Here is a 22,626-nt window from a genome sequence, read left to right on the forward strand (position 1 = left end):
TGGCTGAATACAGAAGTGGTAGTAGGCCGTGTACTACTAAGTAGTACTTGTAGTACTACTAAGTCCTATTTAGTCTGACATGTCAGGTCATTTGTTTACATTTCTCGTCTGTGGAGAGGGAAGTTGGCTGTCATGTACACGTGCCTTGCAGCATGACCATCAGCGTTGGTTGCACCAGGTTGAGGTAGGGCTCTCTCCAAAGCTGCTGCTTCCTCCATCCAGCCAGGGTTTACATGCTTCTTTTCTCTCTCACAGTAGTTGTGCAATGCACAACAAGTAGCGACCATGTAAGGTGTAGTGGAAGTCGCTGTGCTTAAGTAGAACCCTCCACTGCGACTTCAGCCTGCCAAATACGATTTCCACTCCGGTCCTGGCAGCACTCAGGTAAATGTTGAATAACTCTTGTTCTGGTTTTATGGCTGGAGACTGGATAGCCAGTCAAGGAGTGGATATACCGGGTCACCAAGAAGGAAAAAGTTCACCTGTATGTCCTTCACTCTAAAGGTAAGATGACAATAGTAAGACATTACACATCATCAAGAAGGTGGGTAAGATATTCAGGTAAGCAGGTAGGCAGCACAGCAATATTGTGTGCGTGTCTCATCTTAGCCATTCTGGCTACAATTAATGTGGGGAGGCATGATGACCATGGAATGGCAGCTAAGCAGGTAGACCGCTGTGTGTTTGTATGTACCAACCTTTGGGAGTAGGTGAGCCTTCTGAAACAGAGTTGATTGTCTCACTACATTTGCATCATGTGCACTCCCAGGCAGTTTGCAGTTGATGTTCCAAAAGCTGTGTCAGATTAATAATGTACAGATATTAATTACAGATAGATTAGACATTCAAAGTACTTACTTCACATTAATTGAAACGGGTAAACCTTACCAATAGGTATCATCGACAATCCCTTGGAAGAACATAGGAGGGCTAGCCTTTGCGGTTGACAAAGTCCATGTATCTGTCAGTGGGTGGCAGGATAGGGATATGTGCATCCGATGATTTGTGGAGTGTGGCACACCCCCTTAAATCTCTTTGCAATAGTGCAGACCTCCTCCAGCGTTGAGACTTTGATAAGATCTTTGATCACAGAGGATACCATTGCCTCGCAGAACACACACACAAACTTCTTCACTGTTGATTTGTCTACTGCAAACTGATTGGCTACAACACGATATTCCCCACAGTTTCCCAGTTTGTAACGGGCAATTGCCACTCGCGTTTCAAGTGGCAAGGCCGCACAAACAGCAATATCATTGGGGCGCAGGCTTCTCTCCATCATGGCGCATAGCTTCTGAAAGGATATTCGGGACATGCGAAAGTGCTCTCCATTCTGCATCAGTAAATTCTATGAGGACCACTCTCTCCCACCAATCCTTACTGCGAACTCGCATCAAACACCCTTGAGTGGTCTGGGGTGGCAAGATTGGTACCTCTCCAACCATGATAACAAAGGAAGATGCCTGCTGCATGAGGGCATGACGGCGTCTTCTGCTTTCCGCCAACGTTGAGAATAATAAAGCTTGATTTAGCGTGTTTTGTAATAGTTGTAAAACCGCAAAAAACACAGCTTTTTTTTATCTCTGCTAACTTCCAGTATCCTAGCTAGCTAGCTAACTAGTAGCTATCCTCATTAGCAATTGTTTACTAGGGGAGTGCAGGAGTTGACAACAAGTAACTATTGCAGGATCTCGTGGCGTCACTTCCCCTAGATAGTTCGATCATCAAATTAATCCATATATACCGGGATTTTAGGGAAATCGTTTTAATCAAAATATTGCATGAATCTGATTATTCACAGTAATCACACTATTGTGTGCATGTAACCATACTCAAACACAGTCTTGAGTCTCTCCTCAAACACTCTTGCACACTGAGGGCGAGGCACATTCATTGACACTGGCTCTTTCTCAATGATCTAAAAACCTTTCTGTCATTCTGCCTCCAGTTGTCCAGAGAGGACAGCAGCCTGTCTCTCCCCCCTGGAGGATGACCTGTCATGTCCCATCTGCTGTGAGATCTTCACAGACCCGTGCTCCTCTACTGCAGCCACAGCTTCTGCAGGAGCTGCCTGGAGGCCACCTGGAAGCAGGGAGGGACCAAGGTCTGCCCCGTCTGCAGAAACATGTTTCCTGGGGACCAGCCCCCTGCCAGCCTAGCCCTGAGGAGGACGCCTGTGAGACCCTGTGGAGGGAGAAGCAGCCCAAAAAGAGGGTCAAAGAGGAGGCTACATAGGACAAATCTCATGGCGAACCTCCACAGCCTCCAACACCCCAAACACACTACAAGGGCCTACACACTGTGTGGCTGCCACATCCAGAAGCTGGGCTTGTTCTGTGTGAGTGTGTGTCTGAACATGCAGGCCACAGTTTCTGCTCTGTGAAGAAGGCTGCTACCCAGAGGGAGCAGCTCAGAACACCACTGACGGCCCTACTGGATAAAATAGCTGTCGTTGACAAGACCAAACCCTCCTGGGAGAAAATGGCATCTCAAATCGGGGCGCAAGCCCAGAAAACTGAGGGAGGAAGAGCAGAAGAAGAGTAAAAGGATGAATGAGAAATTGGACGATATTAGTAAAGTGATGTCATCTCTGTCCAACAGAATCAGGGAAGTGGAAAAGAAGCAGTCGGGTGATGACACTGCATTCCTGCAAAGCTACAAGACCTAACCCTTGCAGAGGACGAAGAGAGTCTTCCAGACAACCCACATAGGTTGTTTATCATAGACATCCTGGGCTCAGAGGGATTCACCTCAGGGATTCAAGGCTGGGAGGTGGATGTGGGGTACAATGAAGGGTACTGTGAAGAGTTGTTGGTAGGGGTGGCCACAGAGTCCCTTTGGAAAGACGGCCAAGGAGACAACTATGAGGATCACATTTTGTCTGTAGGAGTGATGGAAGGACTGGGACAAATGAGTCCTTCTATGATCGTAACCACATCACCTCCAAACCTTTAACCAAACATTTACAGAGCTGGTGTATCCATACCTCTATGTCGGTTTGTTGAACAAGGATCCGCTGGATATTCTACCAATGAAGGTTTCTGTAAACCATGCCAAATAAGAGTGTACTTTAGAGGTGTAATGGTACATGTATTCGTACTGAACCTTTCGGTACGGGGACCTTGGTTCGGTCCACACTGTGAACCCGAATTAATACCTAAAAAATAAATATTTACAAAATGAGAACACAATGCCTATAGGCTATGACTACGCTGCATTGTATGCCTATGCCTCTTGAGTAAATCTGAGCTGAAACAAAAAAACATTTCAGGCTATTCCATTGAAACAACTAGAGACTATGCGCACGTTGTAATACAAATTATCATCTTAATTGACGCATTTCAAACTGTCCTTTTGTGAGGCGCAGCCTGGAACTAGTTCTGTTTGATGGCGAGTGGTGGGGTTGATAAATCAGAATTGGAGGATCCTTAATCATCGTTTAAATCTCCAGTTTGGAAAGACTGGCTTCCCAGTAGATTGCAAGGGCGATGGACAGAGTTGTGGATAAAACATTAACAGTATGTCGCCACGCTCAATGAGAATAGCCTATGCATCTGCCAACACCTCAGATATGTTGACAGATTTTGCCGACATCACCCCAGTATACCGGAGCAAGACGGAAATGCAAAGAAACAACATCTTCTCCCCTCTGCATTGAAGCAGCCCTTGGCATCTGATCTGACTGGGCCAAATAAATTACAAGAGCGATAGGCTATGTTTATATTGTTTTTTACAGTCTTTAGTTTAAAGCCACGGATGTACACCTATTCTCGGTGGTTGAGAATAGGGGGTTTCAGCACCTTGTGAACGTGCTCGAGCCACGTTACGAACTTCCCTCTTGCACCCATTTCAGCAAACAGGTGACCTCTGACATCACCTACTAAGGAAATGGCCTCTATAACAGCATTCTCGGGAGTTAAATGCAACAACAAAACATTATTTATGAAAAGCAATCTACAGTATTGTGGTTTTTGCACTCTATAATTTGTTAACAAGCCTTATAGTAGTACTTTTAGATTATGGTTGACAGTTTGTTGGCCGTTAGCCAATCTGCGTTTCTCAATGTGTTCAAATCACATGAATGCATCCAACTGGTATTTAAGACTTCACAACTGGTAAATGCCCACATCCCACATGATTACAAATACTGTCACACCCTGGCTCTGGGGACTCTATATGTTGAGCCAGGGTGTGTAGATTCTATGTGTTTGGTTTCTGTGTTGTAGTTCTATGTGTGCTATTTCTATGTTGGCCAGTGTGGTTCTCAATCAGAGGCAACGAGTGTCAGCTGTAGCAGGTTGTCTCTGATTGGGAACCACATTTAAACTGCCAGTTTACCCACAGTAGTTGTGGGATCTTGTTCCGTTTGGTTTGTTCCGTGTTGGTTGTTAACCTAGGACGTCACGTTGTTCGTTTATTGTTTTGTTCTTGTTATCACTAAAGATAATAAAGTATGTTCGCTCATCACGCTGCGCCTTGGTCTACTCCGTTCAACGATCGTGACAGAAGATCCCACCATACCAGGACCAAGCAGCGTGTCCAGGAGCAGGCAGCCTGGACGTGGGAGCAGATAATGGACGGGCAGGGGTCCTGGACCTGGGAGGAAATCCAGGCCGGGATGGATCGCCGTCCATGGAAGGAGACGGTAGAGGCGCGACGGAGAGAGGAGCAACGGCGTCAACAGTGTCGTCGTCGGACGGACGAGAGGCAACCCCAAAACATTTTTAGGGGGGGCACACGGCATGGGCGACGGGGCAGCAGGAGGCAGCTACAGGGCGTATTAGGAGGTTAAGTGAGGAGGCCACCAGGTTAAGGGGGGCTATTGGTGCAGAGGGAGCAGGAGTTAGTGGTGCAGAGGGTGGAGCTACTGGAGGCGATAAGGGAGAAGGTGAGAATAGAGGCACGGCGAGAGGAACTGTGTAGGCAGCTGAGGGAGCGGAGGGTTATGACGAAACCCAGTCCCGCTCCTCACACCAAGCAAGTGGTGTGCGTCACCAGTCCGGTCCGGCCCGTTTCTGCTCCCCGCACTAAGTTGATGGTGCGCGTCGCCAGCCCGGCCCGGCCTGTTCCTGCCACTGCACCAAGCCTACGGTGCGCGTCGCCAGCCCGGCCCGACCTGTTCCTGCCACTCGCACCAAGCCTACGGTGCGCATCGCCAGCCCGGCCCGGCCTGTTCCTGCCACTCGCACCAAGCCTACGGTGCGCGTCGCCAGCCCGGCCCGGCCTGTTCCTGCCACTCGCACCAAGCCTACGGTGCGCGTCGCCAGCTTCGGCCCGGCCTGTTCCTGCCACTCGCACCAAGCCTACGGTGTGCGTCGCCAGCCCGGCCCGGCCTGTTCCTGCCACTCGCACCAAGCCTACGGTGCGCATCGCCAGCCCGGCCCGGCCTGTTCCTGCCACTCGCACCAAGCCTAAGGTGCGCGTCGCCAGCCCGGCCCGGCCTGTTCCTGCCACTCGCACCAAGCCAGGGGTGCGAGTCGTCAGCCCGGTACGGCCCGTTCCTGCTCCACGCACCAAGCCAGGGGTGCGCCTCGTCAGCCCGGTACGGCCCGTTACTGCTCCACGCACCAAGCCAGGGGTGCGCATCGTCAGCCCGGTCCGGCCCGTTGCTGCTCCACGCACCAAGCCAGGGGTGCGCATCGTCAGCCCGGTCCGGCCCGTTCCTGCTCCACGCACCAAGCCTGGAGTGCGCGTCGTCAGTCCGGCACAACCCGTGCCTGGGTCACCGGTGCCTGGTCAGGTACCGGTCAGTTGCTTCACACCGGAGCTTAAGCAATCCGCTCCTACGATGTCCAGTCCAGCTCCAGCCAGCGGGGCCAGACCGGACCAGGGGCGCTACTTCCCTGTTTGGTTTATGTTAAGGCGCGGTCGCAGTCCGCGCATTTGGGGGGGGGTACTGTCACACCCTGGCTCTGGGGACTCTATATGTTGAGCCAGGGTGTGTAGATTCTATGTGTTTGGTTTCTGTGTTGTAGTGCTGTGTGTGCTATTTCTATGTTGGCCAGTGTGGTTCTCAATCAGAGGCAACGAGTGTCAGCTGTGGCTGGTTGTCTCTGATTGGGAACCACATTTAAACTGCCAGTTTACCCACAGTAGTTGTGGGATCTTGTTCCGTTTGGTTTGTTCCGTGTTGGTTGTTAACCTAGGACGTCACGTTGTTCGTTTATTGTTTTGTTCTTGTTATCACTAAAGATAATAAAGTATGTTCGCTCATCACGCTGCGCCTTGGTCTACTCCGTTCAACGATCGTGACAAATACAGCATCATAGTGGACACTTGAGAGGCCCAACATAACAATCCGGTAACAACAGACAATGCAAGCAACATTGTGAATGCTAAACATTGTGAATGGGATTAAATGTTCCCGCTGTACAAAAACTGAACCGAACTTTGACCACAAAACGTACCTAACTGTGGGTTTGGTGAACCGTTGCATCTCTAGTGTACTTCCATTTGTTTGAATTCTCTACTGAAAGAATGTAAAATGTTGTTAGAAGAGGATTGCTGCAGTGCCATGGGTTACGTTGTTTACGCTGTTCAACTGAACTTTTCTTTTACAAACAGCTGTAATGTTCCAGAACAGATTTTACTCAGTTGCTGTTGAAAGAAAATTGCTGCAGTGGCATTTCTTACATTGTTCATTTAAAATACTTTTACATTTTAAAGTTAAGTATCTGTTTCAACTTTACGAGATAGATCATTAAAGCTTTCAATGTCAAATGTTCCGGTCAATAAATTATTTCGAATAAAGATTATAGCATAAGTAACTAAACAGATTTTTCTTTTGATTGACAGACCAGTAACTAACATGTTACACTTTCAAGAAGGGCATTATTGAAAGTGTAAAGGTACTTGTAAAGGTAGCAAACATTTAAAGGGGCAATCTGGGATTAATACCTCAATTCTTGAAGAATATAACAAACGCCTCACCAGACCCCAAAATATAGCTTGTTTTATTCCATTATTTGTAAACAATGTAATTGTAAAGAAACACTGTATATCTTCTAAACATTGTTAAAACTATCATTTTGGCCTCCCGAGTGGCGCAGTGGTCTAAGGCACAGCATCGCAGTGCTTGAGGCGTCACTACAGACCCGGGTTCGATCCTAGGCTGTGTCACAACTGGCTGTGACCGGGAGTCCCATAGGGTGGCGCACAATTGGCCCAGCATCGCCCGGGTTAGGGGAGGGTTTGGCCGGTGGCCTTTACTTGGCTCATTGCACTCTAGCGACTCCTTGTGGCGGGCCGGGCGCCTGCAGGCTGACCTCATCGTCAGTTGAACAGTGTTTCCTCCGACACATTGGTGCGGCTGGCTTCCGGGTTAAGCGGGCGGGTGTTAAGAAGCGTCATGTTTCGGAGGACGCATGACTCGACCTTCGCCTCTCCCGAGCCCGTTGGGGAGTTGCAGCAATGAGACAAGATCTTAATTGGATTGCAATTGAATATCACGAAAAAGGGGTTAAAATAAAAATACAGAAGTATATGGATGGTCAGGCCTTGCATCCATAGCCTTGTCATTAATGGGGTTACATTTCTCCAGCCCCATCCCTCAGCTGTTTACCAAAAAAAGTGTCCGGGTATCCTAATTTTTAGAATTCCAGATTGCTCCTTTAATTGAACAGGAAACTTGTGTGTGTGTGTGTGTGTGTGTGTGTGTGTGTAGAACTAAGATAACTTAATTTGTAATAGCCTATTGCTTACACCTCTCCAGTCAACTCTATAAGGGGTGAAGAAACTAGGGGTTGGTTAGGTTTGTAATTGACAACCAGATACTTGGAGCTTGAGATGTGTGATGCAGAGTGATAGAGCAGAGGTTAGAAGTCAGGGGTCGGCTCAGTGCTGATTGAATTAAAGGGGTGTTCAGGGGGAAAGGGGTGTGGCTAAGCTCTGGTAATTCCCCTATAAATCTCATTGTCGGGGGGCATTTACAGGGTAGGTGGTTCTTTACATTGCTTTCACACATTCATACAAACACACACACACAGTTGTGTATTACTATACAACAATTGATTCCCATTCAAAATTATATTTCCCCAAACCCCTAAATCTAACCTTAACCCCTAAGCCTAAAATTGCCTTTTTCCTTTTTAGGACCAGCCAAATGTCCTCACTATTCTTGTGAGGACTTCTGGTCACAAGTATAGTAAAACAAAACAAAAAACACACACAGACAGGCTACATACCCGACGCCCAACAGTTGTGAAGGGTGAATCATCAGTTTAACCTTATCTGTCCTGCAAGGTCATTAGATTTGAATGTTCAACCCCCTCAGGGTCTGTTTGGTAGAGCCCAGAGGGTTTTGAAGTGGTTTTGGCATTGGATCAGAACACTCCATCTTCATAATGGGGGAGCCATTCAAGAGGGCCAGAGGGAAAGACAAGCAGCTGTTATTCTTAGAAACACCCAGATGACTTGTCAGATTGATTGTGTGTGTGTGTGTGTGTGTGTGTGTGTGCGTATGTGATCTGCTGTCTGCGGATAGTGGCTCTGTGTCAGAGATAGGTGACACATTCACTAACAGCTCTCATTATACCCTATGGGCTCCTAGCACCATGTCAACCATCACACACAACACACTGACACATGCTCTCGCACATTCAATATGGGCCTGACTAACTGCCTTGATCCCCAGCAATATTGTCATAATATTATCCTCAGCTCCCATTTCAACAGCCTGACCGGCCACCCCCTGCGCTGACAGACACAATCCCTCTATCCCCCTCCTCTCCTAGATATGTTCTATCAACCACATGGTTCCTTCACTCTATTATTTTTCTGTGTCGTTTTATTTCACTTTTACAACACTGCTTGTGTTCAAAAGCTCTTTGATCATTCTTACACACAAACACTTTCTCTCTTGTGCGTGTGTGGTGTGTCCTTGGCAAAGCTGGGTGACAGAGAGACAGGGACCCTGTAGCTAGGGCTGGTAGGAGATTGATGTGAAGAAAAAATGCCAGCTTGAGGGCAAACGCATGTACACACACTCATCTGTGGCGTAGAGGTGTGGTCTGATAGGAGCTGTGAGCGTGTGAAGAGAAGCCCTGGGTGGGATGGATTTCCGAATGCACTATAGATGTGGACACAAAAGAGATAATGTGCTGGCACTTAGCAACATCATTTAACAGCTAGGATACTGTAGAGTTCAAACACACACCATCATGACAGGTATTACTGTGACAGTCAGATACTGTTATCACTGACAGAGACAAAATACAGTGAGGGAAAAAAGTATTTGATCCCTGCTGATTTTGTACGTTTGCCCACTGACAAACAAATGATCAGTCTATAATTTTAATGGTAGGTTTATTTGAACAGTGAGAGACAGAATAACAACAAAGAAATCCAGAAAAACGCATGTCAAAAATGTTATAAATTGATTTGCGTTTTAATGAGGGAAATAAGTATTTGACCCCCTCTCAATCAGAAAGATTTCTGGCTCCCAGGTGTCTTTTAAACAGGTAATGAGCTGAGATTAGGCGCACACTCTTAAAAGGGAGTGCTCCTAATCTCAGCTTGTTACCTGTATAAAAGACACCTGTCCACAGAAGCAAATCAATCAATCAGAGTCCAAACTCTCCACCATGGCCAAGACCAAAGAGCTCTCCAAGGATGTCAGGGACAAGATTGTAGACCTACACAAGGCTGGAATGGGCTACAAGACCATCGCCAAGCAGCTTGGTGAGAAGGTGACAACAGTTGGTGCGATTATTCGCAAATGGAAGAAACACAAAATAACTGTCAATCTCCCTCGGCCTGGGGCTCCATGCAAGATCTCACCTCATGGAGTTGCAATGATCATGAGAACGGTGAGGAATAAGCCCAGAACTACACGGGAGGATCTTGTCAATGATCTCAAGGCAGCTGGGACCATAGTCACCAAGAAAACAATTGGTAACACACTACGCTGTGAAGGACTGAAATCCTGCAGCGCCCGCTAGGTCCCCCTGCTCAAGAAAGCACATATACAGGCCCGTCTGAAGTTTGCCAATGAACATCTGAATGATTCAAAGGAGAACTGGGTGAAAGTGTTGTGGTCAGATGAGACCAAAATCGAGCTCTTTGGCATCAACTCAACTCGCCGTGTTTGGAGGAGGAGGAATGCTGCCTATGACCCCAAGAACACCATCCCCACCGTCAAACATGGAGGTGGAAACATTATGCTTTGGGGGTGTTTTTCTGCTAAGGGGACAGGACAACTTCACCGCATCAAAGGGACGATGGACGGGGCCATGTACCGTCAAAATCTTGGGTGAGAACCTCCTTCCCTCAGCCAGGGCATTGAAAATGGGTGGTGGATGGGTATTCCAGCATGACAATAACCCAAAACACACGGCCAAGGCAACAAAGGAGTGGCTCAAGAAGAAGCACATTAAGGTCCTGGAGTGGCCTAGCCAGTCTCCAGACCTTAATCCCATAGAAAATCTGTGGAGGGAGCTGAAGGTTCGAGTTGCCAAACGTCAGCCTCGAAACCTTAATGACTTGGAGAAGATCTGCAAAGAGGAGTGGGACAAAATCCCTCCTGAGATGTGTGCAAACCTGGTGGCCAACTACAAGAAACGTCTGACCTCTGTGATTGCCAAAAAGGGTTTTGCCACCAAGTACTAAGTCATGTTTTGCAGAGGGGTCAAATACTTATTTCCCTCATTAAAATGCAAATCAATTTATAACATTTTTGACATGCGTTTTTCTGGATTTTTTTGTTGTTATTCTGTCTCTCACTGTTCAAATAAACCTACCATTATAGACTGATCATGTCTTTCTCAGTGGGCAAACGTACAAAATCAGCAGGGGATCAAAAACGTTTTTCCCTCACTGTAACTTGTCTCGCTGCAGATCACTCAGGTTCCTTCTCTCTCTCTCTCTCTCTCTCTCTCTCTCTCGCGCTCTCTCCTCCAGCAGTGTATTTCACACCCCACTTTCCACTCCTCCACCAATCAAACACACACACACCATCTTGGCAAGTCTTCAGAGAGTGTGTCTCAGTGATGTTGAACTATTAATGGTGTCATGGCTGCTTGTAGTGATGTTTTCATACACAGCCACTCTCTGACTACACACTCGCAGGGTGTGTGTGTGTACACGTTCCAAACAGAGGATGAAAGACTGATGACTCAGAGGAATACACGGTAACAGAAGAAGGTGACTGGCTGGCTGGCTGACTGTCTCTCTCTCTCTCGATGCATGAAATAAAACAGCGTTTGTTGGAAGAGAAATCCCTAAAGCAACCTGTGATAGCACATATCACATTACAGAGGAGAGGAGAGGGGAAGAGTAGAGGATAAGACAGGATGAGAGGGGAGGAGAGGATAAGACAGGATGAGAGGCAAGAGGCTAAGACAGAATGAGAGGGGTGAGGATAAGACAGGATGAAAGGGGAGAGGAGAGGATAAGACAGGATGAGAGGGGGAGAGGATAAGACAGGATGAGAGGCGAGATGATACGACAGGATGAGAGGGGAGAGGAGAGGATAAGACAGGATGACAGGCAAGAGGATAAGACAGGATGAGAGGATAAGACAGGATGTGAGGGGAGAGGATAAGACAGGATGAGAGGCGAGAGGATGAGAGGGGAGAGAAGAGGATAAGACAGGATGAGAGGGGAAAGGAGAGGATAAGACAGGATGAGAGGTGAGAGGAGAGAGGACAGTATAGAACCAGTACATGTACAGTACTTTGTTCTACAAGTACACACCCACACATAAACACACAAACAAACACACAGATCCCTGGTGTGTCTCAAGGCTGCGTGTTAGTATGTAACATGTAAATGAGCAGCAGTCCTCCAATAAGAGGTCTGGGACTGAAACACATGTCATATGACTGTTGACAATGTCAATAAGGTGTTTATTTGGAACACTGGAGATTCACTAACTCAAAGGTGAAGGCCTTTAGGGAGGGAGACATGCTTTCTGCTGTATTGACATGAATATGAAACATAAAAACTGTTTTAAGTGAGAAGTAGGGGGGGGGTGAGATGGGGGGACATAGATGAATTTGTGGAGAGAGCCGGGAGGTGAAGACCAACACACAGCGAAACACACACACATACACACACACATATATGTGTGAGCATGAGCGAGCTAGTAGCCAGATCCCAGCAGACAGACAGACAGAGAGACTTGTAATAACCCAATAGCTAGTTCATAATGACAGGTGTAGTGGTGTATTCCGTTGGGCTGACAGAACTGGAGCCCCTGTGTATTGGGAAGGGGGGTACACTAGTTAGACAACAGCTGGTAGGGAGAGGGAGAGAGAGAAACCTGGCCTCTCTCTGCTGCCAATCTCTCTCTCTCTCTCTCTCACACACACACACACACACACACACAAAGCTATGGACGACTGGGGTTGATCTTAAATGTCAGCCCAACAAACTCTCACAGTCTCACTTCAGAATTCAACGTTTGTCCATAAACGTCGCATTTCGAAAGTTAAGTTTAGGCATTAATTCTGAATGGTTAAGGTAAGGGTTAAGGTTTGGGATAGGGTTAAAACATAAACAACTTGACGGTTAAGCTGAGGCATTAATTCAGAATGGTTATGGTAAGGGTTAAAGTTTGGGATAGGGTAAAAAAAATATTTGTAAAAAACAAGTGCCAAAGAGTGGGATTGACAAGCGACCCTCGGAGCTGGAACTCGCGGTTTACGCCCATCTGTCATCCCCGTCCACAGCGCTCTAGCAAACCGCAAGCCTACTTGATGGTAATAGCGCTCACCGTTGTGGCCGTTTTTTTAATAATCTCCCGACGTCATGGGTATCTGGACGGACGTCGAATTTAGCCTTGGATCTTGAGCGACCTGGCTGCCCAGCCTGATCAATAATGCAGTGTGTGTGTGTGTGTGATATTTGTTTATGCTTGTGGCTGGTGCCAACCTCATAGTTTGTTCATGAATACGGTTAACTGCATGGAGCTTTTCCAAGAACAAAAACACACACACCAAGACGCACGCGTGCACGCACACACGCATTAGAATGAAAATGTGATGTTAGAATGAAAATGTGTTGCCAAGGTGTGTGTTTAGCAGTTGTGAGGTGTGTTGGCTGTAGTGAGCGCTACAACAGCTTGACTGGGAGTGCCTGATTCTAGGTAGTAGTGCTTTTGAGTGTGTGTGACGTGTCTTCAATTAACTTCCAAACACACGCTTCTGCTTCAATTATATACAGTATATGATTGTGTCTGTAGTTCATTTATGATTATGTTACTGGCAGTCATTACAGTCTATTATAGAACATTGTATAGTGGATGTATACACACGCTCACGTATGCATACATACACTACCAGTCAAAAGTTTGGACACACCTATTCATTCATTTTTTGCATTGTAGAATAATAGTGAAGACATCTAAACTATGAAATAACACATATGGAATCATGTAGTAACCAAACAAGTGTTAAACAAATCAAAATATATTTTATATTTGAGATTCTTCAAATAGCCACCCTTTGCCTTGATGACAGCTTTGCACACTCTTGGCATTCTCTCAACCAGCTTCATGAGGTAGTCACCGGGAAGGCATTTCAATTAACAGGTGTGCCTTCTTAAAGGTTCATTTGTGGAATTTCTTTCCTTCTTAATGCGTTTGAGCCAATCAGCTGTGTTGTGACAAGGTAGGGGGGTATACAGAAGATAGCCCTATTTGGTAAAAGACCAAGTCCATATTATGGCAAGAACAGCTCAAATAAGCAAAGAGAAACGACAGTCTATCATTACTTTAAGACATGAAGGACAGTCAATATGGACAATTTCAAAAACTTTGAACGTTTCTTCAAGTGCAGTCACAAAATCCATCTAGCGCTATGATGAAACGGGCTCTCATGAGGACCGCCATAGGAATGGAAGACCCAGATTTACCTCTGCTGCAGAGGATAAGTTCATTAGAGTTACCAGCCTCAGAAATTGCAGCCCAAATAAATGCTTCACAGAGTTCAAGTCACAGACACATCTCAACATCAACTGTTCAGAGGGGACTGTGTGAATCAGGCCTTCATGGTCGAATTGCTGCAAAGAAACCACTACTAAAGGACACTAAGAAGAAGAAGAGAACTGCTTGGGCCAAGAAACACAAGCAATGGACATTAGACAGATGAAAATGTGTCCTTTGGTCTGGAGTCCAAATTGGAGATTTTTGGTTCCAACCGCCGTGTCTTTGTGAGACACGGTGTGGGTGAACGGATTATCTCTGCATGTGTAGTTCCCACCGTAAAGCATGGAGGAGGAGGTGTTATGGTGTGGGGGTGCTTTGCTGGTGACACTGTCTGTGATTTATTTAGAATTCAAGGCACACTTAACCAGCATGGCTACCACAGCATTCTGCAGCGATACGCCATCCCATCTGGTTTGGGCTTAGTGGGACTATCATTTGTTTTTCAACAGGACAATGACCCAACACACCTCCAGGCTGTGTAAGGGCTATTTTACCAAGAAGGAGAGTGATGGAGTGCTGCATCAGATGACCTGGCCTCCACCCAATTGAGATGGTTTGGGATGAGTTGTACGGCAGAGTGAAGGAAAAGCAGCCAACAAGTGCTCAGCATATGTGGGAACTCGTTCAAGGGTGGTTATTTGAAGAATCTCAAATATAAACTATATTTTGATTTGTTTAACACTTTTTTGGTTCCTACATGATTCCATATGTGTTATTTCATAGTTTTGATGTCTTCATTATTATTCTACAATGTAGAAAATAGTTGAAATAAAGAAAAACCCTTGAATGAGTAGGTGTGTCCAAACTTTTGACTGGTACTGTACATATTGCTCCATCTTGTCAAACCTTTTCTCTTTCTCCTTTTGTTTCCAAGGCTACTTCTCCCTCTGTTCCTCTGCCCCTGTTGACTGTACTGCTAGGTGGATGTGAACAGATCTACAGGATTTCAACCAGGTGGGGGAACATGTATTGGGGAAAAACATTGTCACCACCACACTGTAACTGAACAGGAGAAAGGATACATGCTGAAATGGATCAATGAGATTAGAAACCCTGAGGGTTGAGAGGGGAGAGGACAGGGTAGTACAAAGGTCCACAGACTGAACAGACAGAGAGTACAGAGACAAGCTGTGTTAGTTAATTTCATACTATTATGTGTGTGTGTGTGTGTGTGTGTGTGTGTGTGTTTAGCAGCTAGTAGCCAGATCTCAGCAGACAGACAGATAGACAGGCAGACAGACAAACTCGTAATAACTCAAAGCAAACACATTCGACGGTACCTCTTCACCAAACACTGCAAAACAGCAAACACAATTACAGAGGCTCATCTGTTTGGCAGAAACCCCAGTCTGGCCTGGAACCTAGCATGGCAACTCTCAGTGCCATCTCCATATGTGCCACCAACTGGGTGGGTGGGGGAGAGGGAGAGGGAGAGAGAGAGGAATTGAACGTTCAGCATTTTCCTGATCAGATATGGTAAATGCCGCACTTTCCAGCTTATCTCAAAGTCAGAGATATTACTTTAGATCAATTAATTATTAAGAGATTTAAGAGAAACTTGAAAGACTTAAGATAAACTTTTTTTTATTTCAGACGATGTTGGAGGACACTGATGTATCTGATGTGATCTGTTAAACCAATGAAATATTTCCCTAACTGGTAGTTGTTAACCGGGAAGACAAAGAGTGGTGTAGACACATTTTACCAATATGCATGACTACACAGTCTTGGATTTTCTCGGACACTTTCTGTTGCTACTGTGATATTAGAGAAAGTGAGTGCGTGTGTGTCAAATCAAATCAAATTGTATTGGTCACATACACATATTTAGCAGACGTTATTGCGGGTGTAGCGAAATGCTTGTGTGTGTGCGTGTTTTCGTTCCCCCTCTCTATCTCTCTCCTCTCTTTTTCTCCCATGTCTATCTCCAAGCCAAAACATCAGGACCTCAACTCACAACCTGTCTGCTACCCCCCCATCTCTCTCCCACTCCCGCTGTCCCCCTGCTGTCTCGCTCTTCCTGCTGTCTATTCCAGACTTTCGTGTGGCTAAACTATCGCCACTGATGTCATAAAGACAGAAAAGCCTGGACATGGTACATGATGCTCCCAAGAGCTTCATTCAAGTACAAACATTGAAAACATCTCCATAGCCATCTCTGTGTTTGTGTGTCTGTGTGTAGAGACTGGCATATTTCCAATAATTATCAGCTACCAACAGCTGATTCCTCTGATCTGACGCAAATGGGCTGAAGAGTGTGTGTGTGTGTCAGTGTGTGTGTTAGCCCCTGGGGGGACAGTGGTGATCTATATCACCAGTGCAGGAGATAGCATGGTGTCATTGACTTCAGATTGATCCTAGGGCTGTCCCTGACTAAAGAAAATCTTGGTTGACCAAGAGTTGTCTGTTGGTCGAAATTGGTTGACATTTTTAAATGTGCATTTTTCCATATATAGACACATCCTATGTATGTGTTTTAATCAAATCAACGATATGCACTGAGCTTGTCTGATGCTTTAAGGGAACTGTTTGATGAAATAATTAAGACAAACAAATTACTAGAGGGAGTCCGACCACAATTGATTTGATTGTGCCGGGCCGGGCTCAGCCTTGCTGCGCTGTGTTAAAAAAACAGCGAGTGACTGTGTGACTAGCACCCGTTGCCTCTCTCTCCTCCCTGCTGCAGCGACGATCAACAATGTGTATCGCGCTGTCCATGTTGCTGAAGCTGCAACATAATTATAGCCATTTCTAACTGAAAAGTTATGTTACCGAAATACCTCATTTGTTTAGGAAAAACATTCCCTATTCCCTCAACCTTTGCTCTCTTTACGTGACACATGTATGCACCAATAGGGCCTGATGTATAGCATATCATAATCACATCAATAAATTGGTCATAACAAACTCAGAACACCATAACACATGACAGCAAAATGGATGCAGAGGATGTAATGGGAATGTTTACTGGTTGCTCAGGAGGTAAAGGGGAAGTCAGATGTGTGGAATCAATTTGACTAGTTGTGGAAAATACTGGCGATCAAGAAAAAAAAAGGTAAGGAGCAAGCACTGCGTGCATATTATGTGTGCCAAACAGGTGCTGTTAGATTACAATATATTTTTTCTGACCGTTTGGAACAATGTAAACAACACTAAAGAAATTATATGTTTTTTTGTAACGCAAGTTACGGTATGAAGACTAAACAGGATGCGCTCTTAGGCCTACAGCTCGATTGTAGCAGGTGATTTAACGGAGTCAGGTGCAGGAGGTGTAAATCACAGAATCAATGGTTTATTAGGCCAATACAGCGGTTCGCAGCAATGCGTAAAACAACTACAGTGCGGTATAACGGCGCACTGGAGAAAAACAAAATACACGGGTGAATATCCTGGCAATACAGTACATAAAGCTCCACCGAGCTATCGACAGCTCCACGAGACAATCACACACAAGGACATGGGGGGCAGAGGGAATACTTATACAGGGACTGATGAGGGAATATGAACCAGATGTGTATAAAAACAAGACAAAACAAATGAAATGATGAGATGAGGAGCGACAGTGGCTAGAAGGCCGGTGACGACGAACGCCGAAGCCTGCCTGAACAAGTAGAGGAGGCAGCTTCAGAGGAAGTCGTGACATCGATGGTGGTTATATAAGACTGCTATAGTAAGCCTACTAATGATAATGACATTACTTATTATTACAATGATGATCATAATAATAGTAATAATAACAATAAGAAGGAGATCAAGGAAAAAGGAGGGTTATTATTATTATTATTATTATTATAATTATTATAAATATACTTTTTCTGACAATTTGGAAAAGTGTAAACAACACTAAATAAATTATAAATAATACCAGAGAGGCTGGTCTAACAAAAAAAGTGTATAGCCTTTATCCAAACCATCTCAATTGGGTTGAGGTCGGGGGATTGTGGAGGCCAGGTCATCTAATGCTGCACTCTATCACTCTCCTTCTTGGAAAATAGCCCTTACACAGCCTGGAGGTGTGTTGGGTCATTGTCCTGTTGAAAAACAAATGATAGTCCCACTAAGCCCAAACCAGATGGGATGGCGTATCGTTGCAGAATGCTGTGGTAGCCATGCTGGTTAAGTGTGCCTTGAATTCTAAATAAATCACAGACAGTGTCACCAGCAAAGCACCCCCACACCATAACACCTCCTCCTCCATGCTTTACGGTGGGAACTACACATGCGGAGATCATCTGTTCCCCCACACCGCGTCTCACAAAGACACGGCGGTTGGAACTAAAAATCTCCAATTTGGACTCCAGACCTAAGGACAAATTTCCACCGGTCTAATGTCCATTGCTCTTGTTTCTTGAACCAAGCAGGTCTCTTCTTCTTATTGGTGTCCTTTAGTAGGGGTTTCTTTGCAGCAATTCGACCATGAAGGCCTGATTCACACAGTCCCCTCTGAACAGTTGATGTTAAGATGTGTCTGTGACTTGAACTCTGTGAAGCATTTATTTGGGCTGCAATTTCTGAGGCTGGTAACTCTAATGAACTTATTCTCTGCAGCAGAGGTAAATCTGGGTCTTCCATTCCTGTGGCGGTCCTCATAAGAGCCAGTTTCATCATAGCGCTTGATGGTTTTTGAAACTGCACTAGAAGAAACTTGACATTTTCCGTATTGACTGACCTTCATGTCTTAAAATAATGATGGACTGTCGTTTCTCTTGGCTTATTTGAGCTGTTCTTGCCATAATATGGACTTGTTCTTTTACCAAATAGGGCTATCTTCTGTGTACCCCCCTACCTTGTCACAACACAACTGATTGGCTCAAATGCATTAAGAAGGAAAGAAATTCCACAAATTAACTTTTAAGAAGGCACACCTGTTAATTGAAATGCATTCCAGGTGACTACCTCATGAACCTGGTTGAGAGAATGCCAAGAGTGTTCAAAGCTGTCATCAAGGCAAAGGGTGGCTATTTGAAGAATCTCAAATATAACATATATTTTGATTTGTTTAACACTTTTTTGGTTACTACATGATTCCATATGTGTTATTTCATAGTTTTGATGTCTTCACTATTATTCTACAATGTAAAAAATAGTAAAAATAAAGAAAAACCCTTGAATGAGTAGGTGTGTCCAAACCTTTGACTGGTACTGTATATGGATGATTTAGAAAGCCAGGCACATTTAACAGTTGTGCTATTGATTACAGACCAAACTAAGTTTGGGTTTCCTCTCACCACACTTTTCTTATACAATTAAGGCAAGGGATGTTTTCTTGTCTCCTAACTCCGCTGCTGCCACTACCGCATTGTTCTCAACACCAATATGCTGGTTAACTTTGCTATTATGCACATAGCAACCAGTGGAGGCTGCTGAGGGGAGGACGGCTCATAATAATGGCTGGAACGGATACCATTCCACTTATTCCGCTCCAGCCATTACCAATAGATCGTTCTCCCTAATTAAGGTGCCACCAACCTCCTGTGATAGCAACATGGTCTAGGAAAAGGCGCCAATTCAACAGCGGACTGATGTCTTTCAGAACCGCTGACAGCGACCACTATCCAACGTCAGAAAAAGCGCACCATTGTTCTTACATAATATAACCATATACAATTTCAGTAGCAAACGTCTTAGACTGATGGACTGTGCCATCCCCACGGCCTCCACAATGGATGAGTCCACTCAGACAGGCACGAATCAGACCGGTATCTTTTACACCATGATTTTTTATACATATTTTTTGCTACTGCTCAACTAAAGAAATCTCGGTCGACCAACAGCCTATCAACCAAACAGTCGACCAGTCGACTAAATTGGGTCAGCCCTAATTGACCCTAAAGCTAGACCACAACACTGATAGTCACATACACTATATATACAAAAGTATGTGGACACCCCTTCAAATTAGTGGATTTGGCTATTTCAGCCACACCCATTGCTGACAGGTGTATAAAATCAAGCACACAGCCATGCAATCTCCATAGACAAACATTGGCTGTAGAATGGCCTTACTGAAGAGCTCAGTGACGTTCAACGTGGCACCGTCATAGGATGCCACCTTTCCAACAAGTCAGTTCGTCAAATTTCTGCCCTGCTAAAGCTGCCCCAGTCAACTGTAAGTGTTGTTATTGTGAAGTGGAAACGTCTAGGAGCAACAACGGCTCAATTGCGAAGTGGTAGGCCACACAAGCTCACAGAACGGGACCGCTGAGTGCTGAATCGCGTAGCGCGTAAAACTTGTCTGTCTTCGGTTGTAACACTCACTACCGAGTTCCAAACTTCCTCTGCAAGCAACGTCAGCACAAGAACTGTTCGTCGGGAGCTTCATGAAATGGGTTTCCATGGCCGAGCAGCCACACACAAGCATAAGATCACCATGCGCAATGCCAAGCGTCGGCTGGAGTGGTGTAAAGCTCGCCGCCATTGGACTCTGGAGCAGTGGAAACGCATTCTCTGGAGTGATGAATCACACTTCACCATCTGGCAGTCCGACGGACAAATCTGGGTTTGGCGGATGCCAGGAGGACGCTACCTGCCCGAATGCATAGTGCCAACTGTAAAGTTTGGTGGAGGAGGAATAATGGTCTGGGGCTGTTTTTCATAGTTTGGGCTAGGCCCCTTAGTTCCAGTAAACAGAAATGTGAACGCTACAGCATACAATGACATTCTAGACGATTCTGTACTTCCAACTTTGTGGCAACAGTTTGGGGAAGGCCCTTTCCTCTTTCAGCATGACAATGCCCCCGTGCACAAAGCGAGGTCCATACAGAAATGGTTTGTCAAGATCGGAGTGGAAGAACTTGACTGGCCTGCACAGAGCCCTGACCTCAACCTCATCTAACACCTTTTTCCTTGTGCGGACTGGTGAAATGTCCCCACTTGGACGAATTTTCCTTGTTTTACTATCCTTCTGAGAACTTCTGGTCCCCACAAGGATAGTAAAACCAAAAACATACAAACACAGGCGCACAGACGCACGCACACACACACAGCACAGGGCCCCTCATACTCCTTCCCTGTAATTACCCATCCTATGAGATTGTTCATTAATCCTCGCCTGGAAATAGACTCACACACCCCGTTATTAGTGGCTACATAATGATATCTCTCTCTCACTCTCTTCCCCTCCATCTCCCTCTCTCTATTATGGCAGCACCAGCACCAGTCTTCTCTTAGAAGAACACAGATTCTTATTCCAGAAGCTTCCCGGAAACGGCTGAGGTACCGGGGAATTCCCAAATCCAACACAGAGAACAGAATTCCCAAACAGAGAATATGGGACACTGGCTGCATTCCTCTGGGTTGCTATTTGAAATGGGAATGCTGGGAAAAGCTGCTGTACAGAGTCTGGTGTTCAACTGGGCTTATGGTCAGGATTAAAACTAAAGCCCAAACCCTTTCCAGCTGACTATACAGGCATAAGTGTAGCCCTCTCACACTCAGTATGAAGCCCACTGAAACACTAACTCCATAATTAACCAACACAACATAACCACTGTTTAATAACAACTTGTACTTTTATTCCAACTCCCGTATTCATCCATTTATCCACCTCTCTCTTCACGTCTCATTTTTCCCATACCCCTCCTAATGGCCAATCCATCCCTCTCTCCAAATGTCTCCTTCCTCCACACTGCAACTCTACAAAGGAACCCAACTGTGTGAGTGGGAGAGAAAGAGAGAAAGGTGGGCAGAGAGGAGGGATTGGGGTGCTGTGCTTCGCTGAGAAAGCAGAGTTGGTGGGCTCTGACTGTGTGTATACAGATGTCTGTGTGTGTGTGTGTGTGTGTGTGTGTGTGTGCACGCGCTTCTGTGTGTGCAAGTGTGTAAGAACATCTCCAAATTAATAACAGCCAATTAAGCCCACTATGGTGCTAGCCCGCACCGAGGCTCATTAGAGGTGTGTGTGCAATAGTACGCATGTGACAGCAGGAAATAGATGCTGACGATGTGCGCTTTTCATCACATTATCACACTGTCTCATGGATGAGAGGCTGCAGACTGTCTTCATCTGGTGTTAGTCTTTTAATAGGAGAGGAGAAGGAGAGGAAGTGAAAGGAGAGGAGGAGAGGATGTTATTTTCTCAACGCACTCATTAACCGTTCTGTTGCATGTGGAACCAAATGTTTAGGAGTGCATGATTTTTAAACCCCAGCACACACACAACTAACTGCCAATCAGATATCATTTAGGCCTACACCAGTACAATGCACATAACTGTTTTATTCAAAGCCTGCATTGTGTACCCTTGAGTTGAAACAGTGGATTGGGCATTATAATTTTTTTTCATGAATGGTGCATTTTATAGGTTTATATACAGGATTATATTTGGTGTGTGTCGTGTGAGAAAATTATTTCTGTACTTGACTTAATACTGCCCTCTGGTGTTTATGATGCAACATCACTGCCCAACCAAAACAGTTTGGTGTTTTGATGTTTGTGGGTCTGAAAGCTGCTTCAAAGGTGAAAGCTACATGAGAACATGGCCAACAAAACACGCTCCCAGGGTTTTTGTCTCAGAGGCAGACCTTTCAGGGTACATATGGGCCTTCATATGTAAATCTGTAGTGACAGACTGACCACTTCAAAACCTTTCATAGAGACCATGACTGACTAATAGAGCTAAACATGGTATAGTTTGGAGAGCTTAACACCTCACAGAGAAAGAGAGAGCTTTCTAGAACAACAGAGCCAGGGTTGGTGACCAC

At 45.5% G+C, this 22,626-nt stretch overlaps 1 protein-coding gene across 2 annotated transcripts in view; it reads right to left on the bottom strand.

The window, feature by feature from the left end:
* Nucleotides 1–7: 7 nt before the first annotated feature.
* LOC121582236 (tetratricopeptide repeat protein 28-like) overlaps nt 8–22,626 on the bottom strand; it is a 25,859-nt gene continuing 3,240 nt past the window's right edge. The window contains exons 3-4 of one of the 2 annotated variants that reach the window (XR_006003331.1): nt 699–795; nt 8–498 (exon numbers count right to left, since the gene is read on the bottom strand). Coding sequence is in view for 1 of the 2 variants with exons in the window: in XM_041897912.1 (XP_041753846.1) it covers nt 754–795 (42 nt within the window). In the remaining variant the exon portion in view is untranslated. Of the gene's footprint in view, nt 499–646; nt 796–22,626 lie in introns of those variants that run through there. The other variant, XM_041897912.1, reaches the window with a different exon arrangement.

Source organism: Coregonus clupeaformis, chromosome 15, assembly GCF_020615455.1.
Source record: "Coregonus clupeaformis isolate EN_2021a chromosome 15, ASM2061545v1, whole genome shotgun sequence".
Lineage (NCBI taxonomy): Eukaryota > Metazoa > Chordata > Actinopteri > Salmoniformes > Salmonidae > Coregonus > Coregonus clupeaformis.